Raw genomic sequence first — 16,037 nt, forward strand, 5'->3', positions numbered from 1 at the left:
TGTGAGAACATGCCAAATGAGCAATGTATGATTGCAAAGGAAGGCTAGAAATGCACATGTACACTGAGACAGTGGCTAGGAACATCTCTAAATGAGCAGAGACAGAGGAGGCAGAAGACTGTAAATGGGAATGTCTGCAGGTTGTTCAGAACATAGGATGGCCTCCCTCAACTTCCTGCACAAGCAATCCTAACATTAAGCTTGCATACACATTACTTACAAATGTATTGCCAATTACCCAGCTTTGTGCTTCTGGCCCAGAAATTAAAAGACACATAACAATTACAATAGGGCAATGGATATACTGCTTTTCTTGTATTGCAACTGAATAACACATCAGACCACATCCTGCAGGATCAAGACAGAACCACTAGAAGACAAGCCTGTATCAAGAATGCCTAAGCAGCTTCTCCCTTTTCAAAGCTTTACTGAGTTATATCAAAAGCTTTTGCAAATCTTCTACCTACCACATGTATCTCTATTTTTCAAATTCTTCAGCATAACTCCTAAGTGAATCAGAAAAGCATCTACAAGTCTTCTAAACTGATTAGCACTGTGCAGTAGATCCCAAATCAGAAGAGCTCCCCATTCTGGGAACAGGTACAAATAAACTGAGACCCATTTGCTTTTGTTCAGCACTTAGAGACAAGAATTCATATTGGAAAATTTCTGCTTAGAGAGATGGTCATGTCTCTATTGTGCACACAAAGATTTCTTTTTGCTCACCAATAGTTTGGCCCTTCTCACAGAGAAAAGTATGCATGCTGTAAATGTCCCGCATCAGCTCCACATCTCCAAAGGTAAAATACACAATATCACGTCCAGCCTCTGCAGCTGCCAATATCTGAATTAAGGCTGAAACAACGAAAAAAGATTACACATGAACACAGGATAAAACAATTTGCTGAAGGAAAAAACACAGCTTAAGTTTACAGCAAACAACCATAGCACCCATGTCCATGTGGATGCTGCAAAGCACTACAAACAATGGGTAGGTAAATATTACTTCTATTTTTTAAATGAAGACATGAAGTAGTAAATAATGCTGGGCACTGCAAGTCAAGAGTGTTGGAGCATTCTGCTAGAGCTGTTAGTGACATCCACCCTTACTTCCAGATAAACAATGTGCTTAAAACTGAGAGGGGTTTATTTTGGTCCATGTCTGCCCCCAAGCAGCATGCAGACATTAATTAGTCAATAAATGCCTGTGGCAGCATAAGGCAACAGAGCAGCCCCTGGTATGAGCTGCCCATACAGCCACAGACAGTGGGGTAAAAAGCATCCATGAGCACTTGGCAATTTCCATTCTGTGCCGCCTGTAAGAAGGAATGAAGCCAATCCTTTCACTAGGTAAGCTATGCAAAGTGAAAACTGACCCAACTTTTAGCTCCAAGAAAAGAACTATGGTTCTGCAGCATGTTCATGCATAATTTAAGGTGTCCATGATACCTACAATAGAAGTATGCAGCAAGGAATATGATGGCTTATTCTGACCTGTGAGGGGTGATGTCAGCAATGCAATTCATGTTAACTTCCAGCTTTCTGTCAAACTCATTGGCCCAAGCTGCACCCCAAGTTCTGCCAACAGCTAACATTACAATATAGACAGATTTTTTTTCCTCTATATGTAAAAGAAAGAAAAATGTTTCCTATCTTGGGAACAGTTTTTTGAAGATTCACCATGAGAAATCATCTGGATCAGTAGTGCTGATGAGCCAAGCTAATGACCCACTGCAACTGGAGAAAGTAGCTCTGGTCCACTTCTCACCCAGCTCCTGGCTTTTCTGCAGCTCTCTGGTGCTCATCAGACATCATTATGCCAATTCCATTCACCAAAGTAGCAGAAAATTATGGATGCAGAATAAAAGCTAATTGTTTTCTGCTAGAACAGCAGTTGAATTGGCAGAGTGAAAAGTTTACCAAGAGCCAGAGCTGAGGCAAGGGAGGGCACCAGACCACAGAGCCAGGAACAACAAAGGGGGAGAAGAAAACCAGGACCCTTTTAGGCAGCACCAAACTTAGAAGAGCGCAGCTTTTTCATCAGCCAGCACTGCCAGGCTGGAGTGCCACAGAGGCATGCAATCAATCACAGGTTCTACAACAGTCCTACCAATGGGCCCCAGCAACTATTTCATCTGCTGCAGCTTGTCTTCCTTCAGAGCCTGTTGGTGCAGCTCTGATATTAATTCCTCCTTCTTCCACCCAGTAAGTAGAGTTAATTAAAATGTGATTAATATTGTCTTTGTAAAGATTAATTTTAAATAAAACAGTGTACATAGTGCATTACCACCTGCTAGTGGAAGCTAAATAGAAAGCTGTTCAGAGCTCAGCTCAATAATCTTTCACATTTTTAAATAGAGACCTATTAAAACACTGCATCCCTCAATCAAAAAAACTTCCTCTTGTAAACCCATAGCCAAAATTATAAATTACATGATTCACATGTGAAATTAATCTCAATCTGGGAATGATATTTTAATTAAACCACTGAAGCAGCTGTGGATTTAGTATAGCTTCAGTAGTTTAGCTTTTAGGGTCTAATTAACTAGCTTGCATAGGGGAACAGAACCTAATGAATCTTATTATTCATTCCAAACTGCAGTTTCACTTTACAAGATGTTAAAAATATCCTATAGCTTATTTTGAATTGCTATAGATCTTATGAAACAAGGATCAAAATTTCTGTCAAGAATCAGACTTCACAATCTTCTGGACATTAATGATACACAATACCATGGGAAATTTCCATGCTTCTGGTACAGGAAAGAAGCATCACAGGAAGAGCAACAGAGCCTGTGGTACTGGGGTCTGGAGGGATCTGAGCTCTCTTGGCCCTTGCACCCAGCTGATGTGATCCCACTTAACTTCTGGACTTGCACCTGGAGCAATGGCGGTACTGACATCCTTCTTCTACTTTAAAAAAACATACATGGGATATTACAAGTTCAGATCCAAGATCTTATGCAAATTGAAGTACTTGTTAAACCTTCCTAACATAAATCAAGTATGCTCAGATCCTACAGTAAATACTAGTCCTGATTGTGATAAGATATGCATTTGGCAGCCTACTTTAGCTAATGGAAATAAAAAAAATGCCAGGAACCCAATGAGCATTGAGAAAAAAATAGATGCTTTATGAATTAAGCACATTAAAAAAAGAAATGAAACTGGTAGCCTGATGACTGTCTCACTGCATCTACCTAAAGCTGTTCTGAAAAGCAAATTTGAAATACTCTTCAAATGCTTGGAAACAACAAAGAAATGTAAATTTCTACTTAGAATTATATGAACCAAGATATGAATTTATATGTCAAGATCCATCAGTTCTTGAATTGATGGAAAAGGTCTTAAATGAATGTAGGCATGGGATATCTGCTGCATTACAAATACTCTAATTAAATATAAAAGAACATGAGAAAGTGAGTGATATAGCAGGCAAGTCAGGAAAGAAAGCAGCATGACTGAGTGACTGGAAACCTCTCTGGCATACAGCAATATATTAAGGAGTAAGACTAAACATTAACCATTGCCAGCAAATTTGTGAAGCCTTGCAAATTACCAGGTACTTTAAACAGCTTTGCAGAGATACGAATTTCAGGCAGAATCTGAAAAGACTGCTCCAGAAAGGTCAACTGATTTATATGACTGACAACTGCAATGAACACGTTCTTCTGTGAACTAAAGATAAACATTTGTGTTTTGGAAGGTTTCAGTGCTACAAGTCCTTGCAAACCCAGCATTTCAGCATCATGTGCGTGCCCCAAACTTTTAACTGAAAATAGCATAACAGTCTACAGCACAAAGAATAAAGTGGAATGCTCTTTTCTTGTTGAAGGCCACATTACTCACAGCCTAAAGATCAGCAGTAATGTACCAATTCTATAGAATGCCATTTCTTGGCAAACATGTATTAATTAGAACAAAAGCAAAAAATGTACTTGAACAAAAACATATGGCCCAGGACCAAAATGTAAGTGATTTGATTAATCTGAACATGAAGAATTGCTATGATTTACCTTTTAATCGGGAGTCCCCTCCAAAGGCACCACATCCCCAGTTTCCTGTGGCTATTGCAGAGAGATGCTGAGGTGGAACGTTGGGTCGAGAGAAGCCACAGTAGGCCTGCATGCACACAAGAGTCAGAGATGGATTTGAGAGGCAGCCTGGTGCAATACTTCCAAACAGTAAAATGATAACAAAAACCAGCAGTGTCTTCTAGCAATACCAAATTCAAACTACTTCAATACATCCTTAGTCTTCCTTTAAATTCAACATCAATAACAAAAAAAATTAAGATGGGAAGACTTTTGCCTTATTTGGATCCAAGTTAAAAATTAAGATACAGGTCCTAAGTCCCAGGCATTTCATCACAGCTACAGGAAGCTTTTCAGGATAAAGACTTAAAATTTTTCTTAAATACCAATCAGTCCTCATAAAAAAACATCAGCCAAACCAACACACCTTATAAATGTAGCAGTGATTTACCATAATTTATTTTAAAAATCTAAACCAAATCAATACACTGAAAATTGTAGACAGATCACAAATTCACTGATGTAGGTAATTAGAATTTTGTACTAAGATATCAGTAAGGTTTACAAACTCTACTTAAATGTCCTTTTTAGGGCAAATTTCATTACCAGCCATGAAGAAACAAGCTGGTGAATGTTACTTTAGTCAAGATGCTAAGGTTTCACAACTAATTTAAATTAGTCCTTCAGCACTGTACATCATTTCAAGAGGGTGTATTCCCTTTACAGCCAAGAATTAGGGCAGTGTGTTCCTATGTTTGAATTTATTTAAAATAAATCCTATTATATTCTATACCCTCCATACTGCAGAAAGAAGGAGGCTTTAACAATAACAACATTGAGCTCTTATATTCAACACCCAAGCTCACTGCATCTGTAAATGTAGAATCACACTAAGGAAACTCATCAGCATGTTTTGATCCCAAAAACTGGCACACTAGCAGAGTATAACTGAATTAGCATTACTGTACTCCACTGCCCAGTAAAAACAGCACTGCCACTGCTAGAACAGGCCACACACCTCTCACTACCTATGCCTTATACTGGCCATGCAAGGCCCTAATTCTGGTCCATTAACCTTCTAATTAACTTAGGAGAATCTGCTTTGTGAACTGGAGACTGATTCCAGACACAGCATGTCAGCAGATAAAATTTGTGCATGGGATAACAGCAAAGGCCTTGAAAAGTTAAGGTCCCATAACCACAGACAGCTCACTGGTGGCAATTACTAGTCCCTGTCAAAGTACAACCTTAAAAGCTGGGAAAAGACTGCTTTAGCTTCAACAAAAGAGCAGCAGCAAAACAAGAAGAAAAACAAGTGACAGGAAAACCTTGGCTATGCACATGATAAAGCACCTGCCACAGCTCGGGAAAGTAACCCAATGTTCCCAAACATTATGTTTGGGAATCCATGGCAGACACCAAGGACTGGGAAACATCTCAAATATCTTACTTAAGGAGAAGATCCCAAATTAGAGATGGCAGAGGAGAGAAAAAAAATTATGTCCAGCACAGTTCCAGCTTCCCCTGTCAAAGAGCTCTTCAGCCTGGGAACTTGGATGTGTGAGATTATCAAGGACCACAGTCACTGCAAAGTGCAGTTTTTACACAGCTGACTCAGGGCAGGGTCAAGGACTGAAAACTTTGAATAAATTATGATAATGAATAATAATGTGCAAGGATTATTAGTAAGAAGTATGCTAGTTTTGAATGTCAACCCAGAAGCTTTGTTTAAAGGATTAAACTGGCCTGCATTGTCAGTCTTTATACACACATAAGTAGTTACAACAGCCCTTACAGCTACTGTGAAAATAAAGGGGATTTATGAACAGCTGGATCAAATCTCAAGAAAACATCAATATAGGAAAAGGTAAACTCCCAGGCAATATGTCAATATCCCAAGAGCAAAGAAGAAAGGTGGAAGAAAAGCAAGTGGGACCGTATTTATGAACTGCCCCATGTTAAAACATGAGGCACCTCCTTCTGCACCTTGACTGCACAGCTGAGTAGAATTCAACAGCACAAATCGTAGGGAAAGAACTTAGACTCATAATTTAGTTTGAGTTGGAAGGGACCTCAAAGATTGCCTCATTCCAACCTGCCTGCCATGGGCTGGGATGCCATTCACTATCTCAGGTTGTTCAGGGCCCCATCCAACCTGGGACTGAACACTACCAGGGATGGGGCATCCACAGGTTCCTTTGGCAACCTGTTCCAGTGCCTCACAACCCTCACAGTAAGGAATTTCTTCCTAATACCTAATTTAAACCTGTCCTCTGTCAGTTTAAAACCACTGGCCGTTGTACTGTCACTATCTGCCCATATTAAAAGTCCCTCCCTGAAGCCTTCTCTTCCCCATGATGGACAACCCCAACTCTCAGCCCATCATTTGGAAGCAGGACAGGGAAGAATTAACAAAATATATATCCAAGTTTCATTTAAATTTTTGAAAGTTGTATAAAATACACCTTTGAATAGCACATCAAAGGACAAGAAATATATTTTACAATCTTTTGCTTTAACATTTTGGACAGCAAATACCTGTCATATGAGACAGAAGTAAGCAAGAACTTCCTTAGATGAAGACAATAACATAAAAATATTTGAAAAAGCTCTATAAACATTAGACTGCAGGTTATTGTAAGAAGTTACTGGCCTTGTTGAGCTCTCTTCTAATTTTATCTGGACCAAATTGATCAAGGAAACGTCTGAAGTGAAATGCATCTATAGCAACAATTTCAGTGTAGCGTCGTTGCCATTCATCCCTAAAATTGGAGGGGGGAGAAAAGTAGATGACATTAGCTGTTTAATATCAGCCATATAACCCCAATTCAAAATGAGCAATTCCCTTCTCTGTTAGAAGCAGCTGAAAAGGTGAACTCAACAGACAATGGAATACTTTCTCTTTGTGGGTTGGGAATGAAAGCAGCATCAAAAATGAGACAGGCCTCCCCATAAATTTAGAAATACCCTGGCTAGACTTTGAGCATGAACGTGAAACAAATCTAATTACACAGCCCTATTTATCAAGTATATAAGAACATTGCAAGGTCAGTGTTTCTCTGTCTTCCTCCAACATTTAAATGAGAGTACACTGTGTATGTTTCTATACCAAATGAGTAATTTTCTGTATATACTTTAATGACATTGCTGGAGAAATAAATTCAAGAGCTCACAGCCTTCTACTCAGATTCATGGTATCGATTCTTATTTTGCCACACATCAGCTGCACTGTGGCATCTGAGGTATCATTGTCAAACTTCTTGTGACATTGCAAACCATAGTTCAGTCAGTATCTTAGCAAAAATGTGCATCAAATACATATATCTCTAAACTGTAAAAGATGTTAGTCTAAGAACCAACATAAGGGCAGGTACCACTTATTAGCATTAGTATGGCACTACTAATATGACATAACTTTCTTAGCCTGTTGCCTCTGCTGAAGAGAGCAACATCAAGCAAATATCTTATTAAGGCAAATGCTAGGAAAAAAGTTTTCAAATTTCTAACATTTCTTTCTGCCTTCACTTAAAATACTTAAATGCAACTTTACCTAGGGGTCTTATCTTCGTGGCTCCTTGCCCAGCGGTAAGTCTCTGCATAGCCTGTGTACTCACTGTACTGCTCAGTACCTGAAACAAATTATTTTTCAGATTACATATAAAATATGTACATTTTTTTTTCACTTGGCAAATCTTTGATAGGAATCACTGCTTCTCCAAATGAACACACAGCTCTCAGAAGCAATGGGAAACAGAGAATTTGTATTTGCACCACGAGTACAAGATTTCCTTGTAGAGCTCCCTTGCATAGGTGATGAGCAGCACCACCACAGAACACTACGAGTGCAGATCAACGTATGCTGCCCAGTATATAATGATAAAGGCTCAGTACAAAAAACCACAGCCTGGAATGTACTTGAATGCTCTTGAAAAGGTCCAGAAGGGGATCTTGGCAATTATTAAAGGCTGTCAGAAAGCAGCTCCTTAAAGCCACCAGTAATTTTAGCTATTATGCTCTGCTATACCAAATCCTTTTTAAAGGTTTATCCCAAGACAGAGTGTATCTTAACTGAGAACAAGGATCATAACCCTTCTAAAAAGGTTGCCTTTCACCTCATTTTATAGAGCTTCAGGACCTTGCTTCAAAACCTGTGCATTGCACAAATGCTTCAGAGAAATATTCCTGAAGTAATGCCCCAGCAAAATCACACCTTCTCTCCATTCTGAGCTCACAACAGCTGAGTTTCAGAAATCACAGAATTGCCTGGGTTGGAAGGGACCCCCAAGGATCATGAGTCCAACTCTTCAGTGAACTCACGGCCTTGGTGTTATCGGCACCATGCTCTGACCAGCTGAGCTGACTTGTTTGGAGCTTCCTGCAGGTATAGTCTGGCACAATTACAAACAGTAAGAGTAAGAAGAGAACTGTTTAGCAGTCCCTTAATTTGTGATACCAGCTATGTCTATAAATAGAATGGGGACAAACAAGGTTTAAGGAATTGCAAGCTGACAGCACAAAACATCTGATTAAGATGAGAGTACTGCCTAACTATTGCACAGATCAGCAACATCCTGAGAATACAAAGGTTGAAATTTAATCTGAGTTTTCTAATCTCTAAATAAAAATGCAATTGAAGTTGAACAATCAAAACCATAGAACTATTAACTTTAAACCTCACTGACAAGGAAACTTGAACGTTTACCTCCAGTAGTCTCAAGCATGGGAAACAAGCTGTTAAAAACTCTACAATGATGCATATACGTCAAAATATTTTCCCCATTTACCCATATTAATTTTAACTGACAAGACTTATCAATGCTCATTTAATTCATCTGTCCTGTTTCTCACTCATTATTTATTTATTCTAGAACATTAATCATTCTGAAGGCACACAAATCTCGCTTAAGGCTATTTTGAAAAGTTGCTATGCAAAATGAGTGGGATGGTAAGAGATTTCTCACCAAGTTCACTTCCTGATTAAAAAAATCATCTGAAAAATGTGGATAACAAAATATCCCTACGTATTCACACACATTCATGCCCAGACAAAGACAAAGGACAACCACAAGCAGCTTCCATATTCTGAAATCAGCCTTCTAATTGAACTGCAGGCTATCAGCCTTCACTAAGACTTTTCCTGACATGAGTAAAATTCAGTTCTCTTGACAGGCTTGATGAAAGTGTCTAAGCACAGAGCAAGAAAAGACAGATAAGGGAAGTATGTGACTCTTCTGAGAGGTCTCTTTAGAGGACAACCTAGCAAAACTTCGAGCTTGAAAAAGGAAGCATTTCCTTTGGTGTCTAAGATGGGGAAAGAAAATTCTAGGTCATCAAGATATTGCACCAGGATAGATTAAATGATAAAGTATTAGGCTGGCTTTTTCAAGGTTCATTGTTTCATTCATTTTTATGGAATTGTAGTGTCTGATGACAAAAGCACTAGGAAACAAACAAGCAAGCAATACACCCATATACACACACATATCCACTAAAAGAAAAAAAAATCAATACTGGAGAAACTCAAGGAAATCACACAGACTACAAAGTCATGTCCCAGAAATCTGAAGCTAATGAAAATCAATCAGTTTTCATAAGTGAAGCTCTGGAAATTTGTCATACAATTTTCACTGGCAATACTTCTGCCTGTGAATTACTGGGATACAAACTTCTGTTGCTGAGAGAACAGAAGCAGTATGGGATAAGCTAGATATGTTAATATTTTTGGTGACTCCTTTTTCTTCCCATCAAAAAAAAAAAAGAGGTAAAAGAAGGCAAACCATGAATAAGGTTCCACCAGAACTTTAAAAACAAGCTCCAAAACCTAGAAAAGCCTACCTAAAATCAAAAGAATGTATATATAAGTACCATTTAAAAATCTATCCTTTGTGAGACTTGTAAAAGTTACAGCATCAGGCAAAAAGTGAGATTGCCAGCCAAATGTTGGTGTTTATGGGACCTCTCCAATTTAGACAGATTTGCAATTATTACTAAAAATAAATTTACCTTCCTCAGATTCCATAGTCTATCTTTACATTTGATTTTGATGTGTACAGCATTATAATGTTTCCAGGGATTGGGAAAAATCCCACCATAGCGTTCCTCTAGTATTTCTAATCATCTAGAAATTACAACCCCAAAGAGGCAGAACCACTAGCACTAAACAAAAAGTAGATGTGAAAATTGCACAAGTTTAGTTTTATAGTCACCAATATAAAGGCACATTCAGTGCCATAAGTGAGAGGAAGGTCCTTCTTTCCCTTTCAATCAGTTCTGCCAATCCTTATCCTGTACCACCATTAGTCTTTGGCTCTCCCAACAGTGGCACAATCAGCCTGCTAAATCCAGCTGAAAACCAATTTTCTCCTCTGCGTAAATTTTCAGCCAAACCAATTATCTCATCCCATTTGCTGCCTGGCTAATGTGGTCAGAAGGCTCCAAAACTGCCCTGCTAAGATGTAGTCCCCACTGGCCATTGATACATCTTTAAATTTAAAGCAAACAAGGAACACAGCTTCATCTGCTCTTAACACTGCCTGAGGATGTGTGAGCTCAAACAGGAGGGAAAAAAGAAAGAAAGAAAAGAACTGAATGAAAACCACTCACACTTATTCACAGCTCTACCAGAAATGCAGCTGTAGGAATCTCTGGTGTTGCTGCTGACATTTCTGTAGGTAGATGTCTGTGTTGAAGAACTCCACTGTTTGCATGACTATTTTCATAGTCATTACAGCAGTGATCTTAACCAGATACTGGAAAATCACAACAAATTTAATTTATCTCCCAATTTCTTGGGCTCCACTGCAAATTTAAGCTACACAGTTATACCCATTAGGCTGCCGAGTCAAGATGCATCACAAAGAATGTAATTTATCAAGAGGATCGTGATACAGAAGAGGCTTGGCTAAGAACCAAGGTGGAAAAGCTCCAGAGATTAAATAAAAATGATGGAATGGATATTTCCATTAGAGAAGAACTCCATATCCCAAATACTAATTGCAAAACACTGGAAGATAGAATATTAAGAAAGATAAAACATTGCTGCAAAAAAACATTCTCACCTTTACTTGTCCATGCCAAATCACCATTTTTGTTTGCAGGGGAATGGAAGGTCTTTCAAAACACTAATTTAGTGATTCCCCCTAATCAGTTATTACCCAGACTGATAGCTGTGCTGTTTTTCCCCTTCCCCAAAAAGTCTCTCCCAGAGGACAGTGCTTAAAATATGCTAATATAGTATCACATTCAAAATACAGAAGTCTCTGATGGCCAAGAACTTCTTTTCTGACTCAGTTTTTTTAAAATGTAATCACAAAAGCCAATTTATCAAAAATTTTTCACAGAAAGGGCATTAATTCTGGCAGAGTGGAAAAACAAAATAAAACACTGTCTTAAAAAGATTGCCAAGCATAAGACTGAAAACAAAAGATACTCTGCCCAGCACAATCAATAACTCAGAACAGAGTAAGACCTGCAAGATTTAAGCTCAAATTTCTACTGTGTATGCATGTGAGAGAAAGAAGTGCTATTGATGGATTTTTCCAAGGAATGTGTTCTAATACCTACAGAAACTCTTGACTTTTGAGACAGCTCAGGTAACTAAACCCAATATTTTTGCTACAGCAGACTGAAAAATATAAACATAGTCTATTGTAATTTCTACCCAGGGGATCTCTCAGTAAATATATTTTTTCTTTATAGTTGCTCTTTAGTGTAAATAAAGTAGTATTATGGCATCATTTTGTTTCCTCAGTCATGAAAAATGCTCATTCATGTATAGAACTGAGACATGCAGCATGACCTGGACTGCTCCAGTTCTTAACAGTGACATTTGGTTTTTGATGCTGTTTTAATCCAATGGATAATTAAATAATCCAGGGTCTATGACAGAGTGGGAAGCAAAAGAAAAAGCCCTTTCAGCTAAGCTCTGGGCAGACAGGACATCTCCACACACAACTCCTCAGCAATGTACTGGAGAAGCAGGTTATTTCTGATATGATTAGGAACCCATAACTAACATACAAGTAACATATGTCAAACTTACAAGATCAAAATCCTTCAGAGACACTTCCTAGCTTTCTACCCTTTCCTAATGGATGCGGATTTTCTACTCTTCCTCTTCCTCCTCCTCCTCCCCTTTTAGGTAATCAGAAGGTAGCTCCTCTTCTCAAGAGTGTTCAATCCCACTGATCACATCAAATGTTACAAATTTAGGAGAGGAACAAAAACCCCACATCTTTTAACATAAGAGGAGCAATATCAGCTAACAGCTGGAAATTGTGGCTGTTACCTATATTGCCCATCAGCAATCTTTATCTCAAGACCCCAAGTCCTCAAACACATTTACAAAGGATAAAATAAGTTCTTTTGCTTGCTGTCACTTTTCTTCCTTTCACAGAATATGTATGGAACAGCATCCCTTGTGGTGTTAGCTAGGATGAAGTAGGAGGCTCTTTGTCAAAGGGTATTAATATTTTTCCCTTTTTTTTTTTTTAATTCTTCCAGCATTTAAACATACTAAACTTCAACTTGAAATGTATTTCGTATATATAAAACCAGAACTTGATGTGAAACATTTTCTGCAAAGACTAACCTGTGATGATAAGACATTCATTGTGATCCAAGACTTCAGTGATGAGCCTTGATACAATCAGTTCTGGATTGATTAAAAACCGAATTTCTTCTTGTACCAGTCCTGCCCCGGTCACACCACCTCCGACAAAACGGTTTGCAAAGTCAACCTACCAAAAATACATTCAGGAGGGTTATGATAGGATAAGGAAAAAAAATCCTTTAATTACCAAAGTTAATTTAATCCTGTACAAATTTCAATTATTGTGTTGAAATCTGCTGCTATCACTTAAAACTACAAGCAGAGAAACCAATTAACATCATCATGCCTCTCTCTTTTTTCCCTTCAACTTTTCAGAAAGCTTACAACAAATGAGACACTACACAGCAAAAGAAATTTTGCATCTCAAACGTTCCAAATCCAAGTTGTGTGGGTTTCCCTTGAAGAAGCACATATTTCAGAACAAAACACATTCCAGTAAATGTGACAGATGAAAAGAGCATTCTTTTTAGAGCCATTGAAACATCATTAGTTTGTCCTTTGGAAAGCATTCTGCCCCAACTGTGCCCATGGAAGTATTTTAGATTAGCACTGCCCCTGTAACAGTTCCATACTCAAAAAACCCTCTAACAAATTCTTCTTGCAATGTAATACCAATCTCTTATGAATTGTCCTTGAAAAGCACTTGAACAAGGCAAATCACTTCGACTCTCAAGGTTTCTGTTTGAAATAAGAGAAGCTCTGGACTATTTTTTGCTGCAATAGTACATATTTTGCAAATTACATTTTCCTACAAACAACAGTTTTAAAAGGAGTTTGTTTTTTCAATAAAGTAATTACTATTCACTCAATTAACTGCCCATATAAATATATATATTATTATTATAATATTATAATTTTTAAAAGTTACTTCATCCTCCAAATACTATTAGCTTCTTACTGATTTTTACTTAGGCAGCTGATGAGAGCACAGGTACAGGAGGGAGACAGAAGTTGCTGGGGTGCCATGAACACCTGTGTAGATTACAAACTGACCCAGGAGGCAGAGTCCAAAGCACACCAAGAGCCAGCCACTACAGCAGCAGGTGTTCCTCTAGTCTATCCTGGAAACACCAACACATTTCAGTTGTTTAAGATTTGCTAAACTTGACTATGATAAAAAAGTTGAAATATGAAAACCACTGAGATGTACAGCGTGCCAGGGTCCCAGAGCACTGTAACTGTGCTGGGCAGCGTCCCCTGGGGCCAGCCTTGTCCCACACAAGCACCTGTCCTGCCCCTCACCTGAGACATCATCACCTGAGGCACATCACCTGTGGGCCCAGGCCCAGCCCTGCTGATGCTCATCACACATCTCTCACTGTCCCTGGTGCCCTGACTCACCACCTTGCCTTTGTCTGACGGCCACAGCCAGTCAGCAAGGGCTGTGGCTGTCACCATCCCTCCCCACTGAGGCTGGGGTCACTGTGGGCTCCAGCACTGTCCTGCCTTGCTCATCCTGCTCCCTGCTGGAGTGACTGCTCTGTTGTCAACTTATTGTAAATCTCCCATACCTTCTCAGTGATTTCTCAGGGGCAGCTCTTCACAGCACTGACTCCAACTCTCTCCATGGCACAACCTCCAACTCTCTCCACGGCACAACCGACAACCTCCAGCTCTCTCCACGGCACAACCGACAACCTCCAGCTCTCTCCACGGCACAACCGACAACCTCCAGCTCTCTCCACGGCACAACCGACAAACTCCAACTCTCTCCACGGCACAACCGACAAACTCTCTCCACGGCACAACCGACAAACTCCAACTCTCTCCACGGCACAACCGACAAACTCCAACTCTCTCCACGGCACAACCGACAAACTCCAACTCTCTCCACGGCACAACCGACAAACCCACTCTTTTGTAGCACTCTTCTTATTTGACACAGCTGTGGCCTGTTAAGGGCAGGCCTGTTCCTAATCTTTGGTGATTGGTACAGCTGCAACTCCTCAGGTGTGAGACTACCTTCTGCACTATTTTCTTAAATTCTATCCCTCCACACTGCTCCTCATCTGAGCAGAAGTATTTTGTTTGAGAAGACTTGAAATAGCCAAGAGGAAAATATCACATCCTAGGCAATACCCCCTTATACAGGGTACAACACTAGAAAAATGGTTATTATTGAGTAATTGCTGAGTTCTTCATAATTTCAGCACACATTTGAGTGCCCCAGTTTCATAAAGTTATGAGACATTTTAAAGTCTGAACAAAAAGCATTGCAGAAAAAAATTCTCCTTGTCTCTTTCCTCCTCTTCCAATGCAGTACTTGTCCCTGGCTAAAAAAGTTCTAATTTTTACTTTTTTTTGGTAAAAGAATTCTAGAAGGCAGACCTTTTTTTTTCTTAAAGAAAAGCAGAAAGCAAACAACTAATTTGAAAACTCAAATGTATTCCTTCCTATAAATATGGACAGGACATCCTCCTTATGAATTTCTTTTGCTGACTGCCTCCCAGACTGAAACAGTGGTGCTGGCAGCAGCAAGAAAAGTCTCCTGGGTCACTGACCTGGTCACTGTCTGGGGCACAAAAATATTTTTTTTTAAATAAACTGAAACCCTTGACAAGTCATCAAGATCACAGCCTGAATCTTTTGTCTTGTCAATCTTTCATCCTGGCTTGAACCAGAAGACCTAAAGCTGTCCAGGACTTGTGATTTTCTGTCAGCCCTTTCTGTAACAGGTACATGTGCTACCTAGATGAGCTGGGGAATATTGACAGTACTGCCCATGGAATTAATTTTGATAGGTTTTTTCATGCTGCATAACATCTTGTTGTTTAAGTCAATTGAGGATAAAGAAGTAACTTTATTAAGCTGATAGACCATAAAAGTATGACAAAACACAAAATCCACATGAACTGTTATATGCACTTACCTGCAGCATACCTTGTCCATTGCTTTCAATGGTGCCTTCATAGGTGACATGCAATCTAGATAATTTTTTCTGAGATCTACCATTGAGGAAAAATATTGTATAGAAAGGATCATTTCAGAACCCCCACAAAAACCCATTCATTTTAAAACAAAATTCACCCAAACCCCAGCTGCTTACACACCTTAAACATAAGGTGGTTTTAAAAAAACCCAAAACCCCCGATGGATTAAAAAAAAGTTTGCATCACAGAAACAATGTCATTTGTCAGTTTCTCCACCTTCTACCATAAAACCCCACATCTGAAGTTTTAAGTTTTTCTTGCTCCCCAGCAATGAAGCTATAATACTTGTGCTCATGCTGATCATCACCCATAGTTCATTACATTACCTATAATTTCTTAAATAAGAAATGATTGGTAATATAATCCCTCTCTTTTTTTGTCCCCTCTCAAACAACAGCATCAAAGATATGTTTGTGTTTTAAAACTTCACCTAATACTTGTTTGCTTTACAGGCAAACATAT

At 39.0% G+C, this 16,037-nt stretch overlaps 1 protein-coding gene across 1 annotated transcript in view; it reads right to left on the reverse strand.

Annotated features, from left to right (window-relative positions):
• PARG (poly(ADP-ribose) glycohydrolase) overlaps window positions 1–16,037 on the reverse strand; it is a 62,244-nt gene that overhangs the window by 3,441 nt on the left and 42,766 nt on the right. The window contains exons 12-17 of the mRNA XM_066554539.1: window positions 15,515–15,590; window positions 12,625–12,772; window positions 7,585–7,663; window positions 6,688–6,796; window positions 4,017–4,122; window positions 727–855 (exon numbers count right to left, since the gene is read on the reverse strand). Coding sequence (XP_066410636.1) covers window positions 727–855; window positions 4,017–4,122; window positions 6,688–6,796; window positions 7,585–7,663; window positions 12,625–12,772; window positions 15,515–15,590 — 647 coding nt within the window. The remainder of the gene's footprint in view (window positions 1–726; window positions 856–4,016; window positions 4,123–6,687; window positions 6,797–7,584; window positions 7,664–12,624; window positions 12,773–15,514; window positions 15,591–16,037) is intronic.

The sequence above is a fragment of the Molothrus aeneus genome, chromosome 8 (genome assembly GCF_037042795.1).
Source record: "Molothrus aeneus isolate 106 chromosome 8, BPBGC_Maene_1.0, whole genome shotgun sequence".
Lineage (NCBI taxonomy): Eukaryota > Metazoa > Chordata > Aves > Passeriformes > Icteridae > Molothrus > Molothrus aeneus.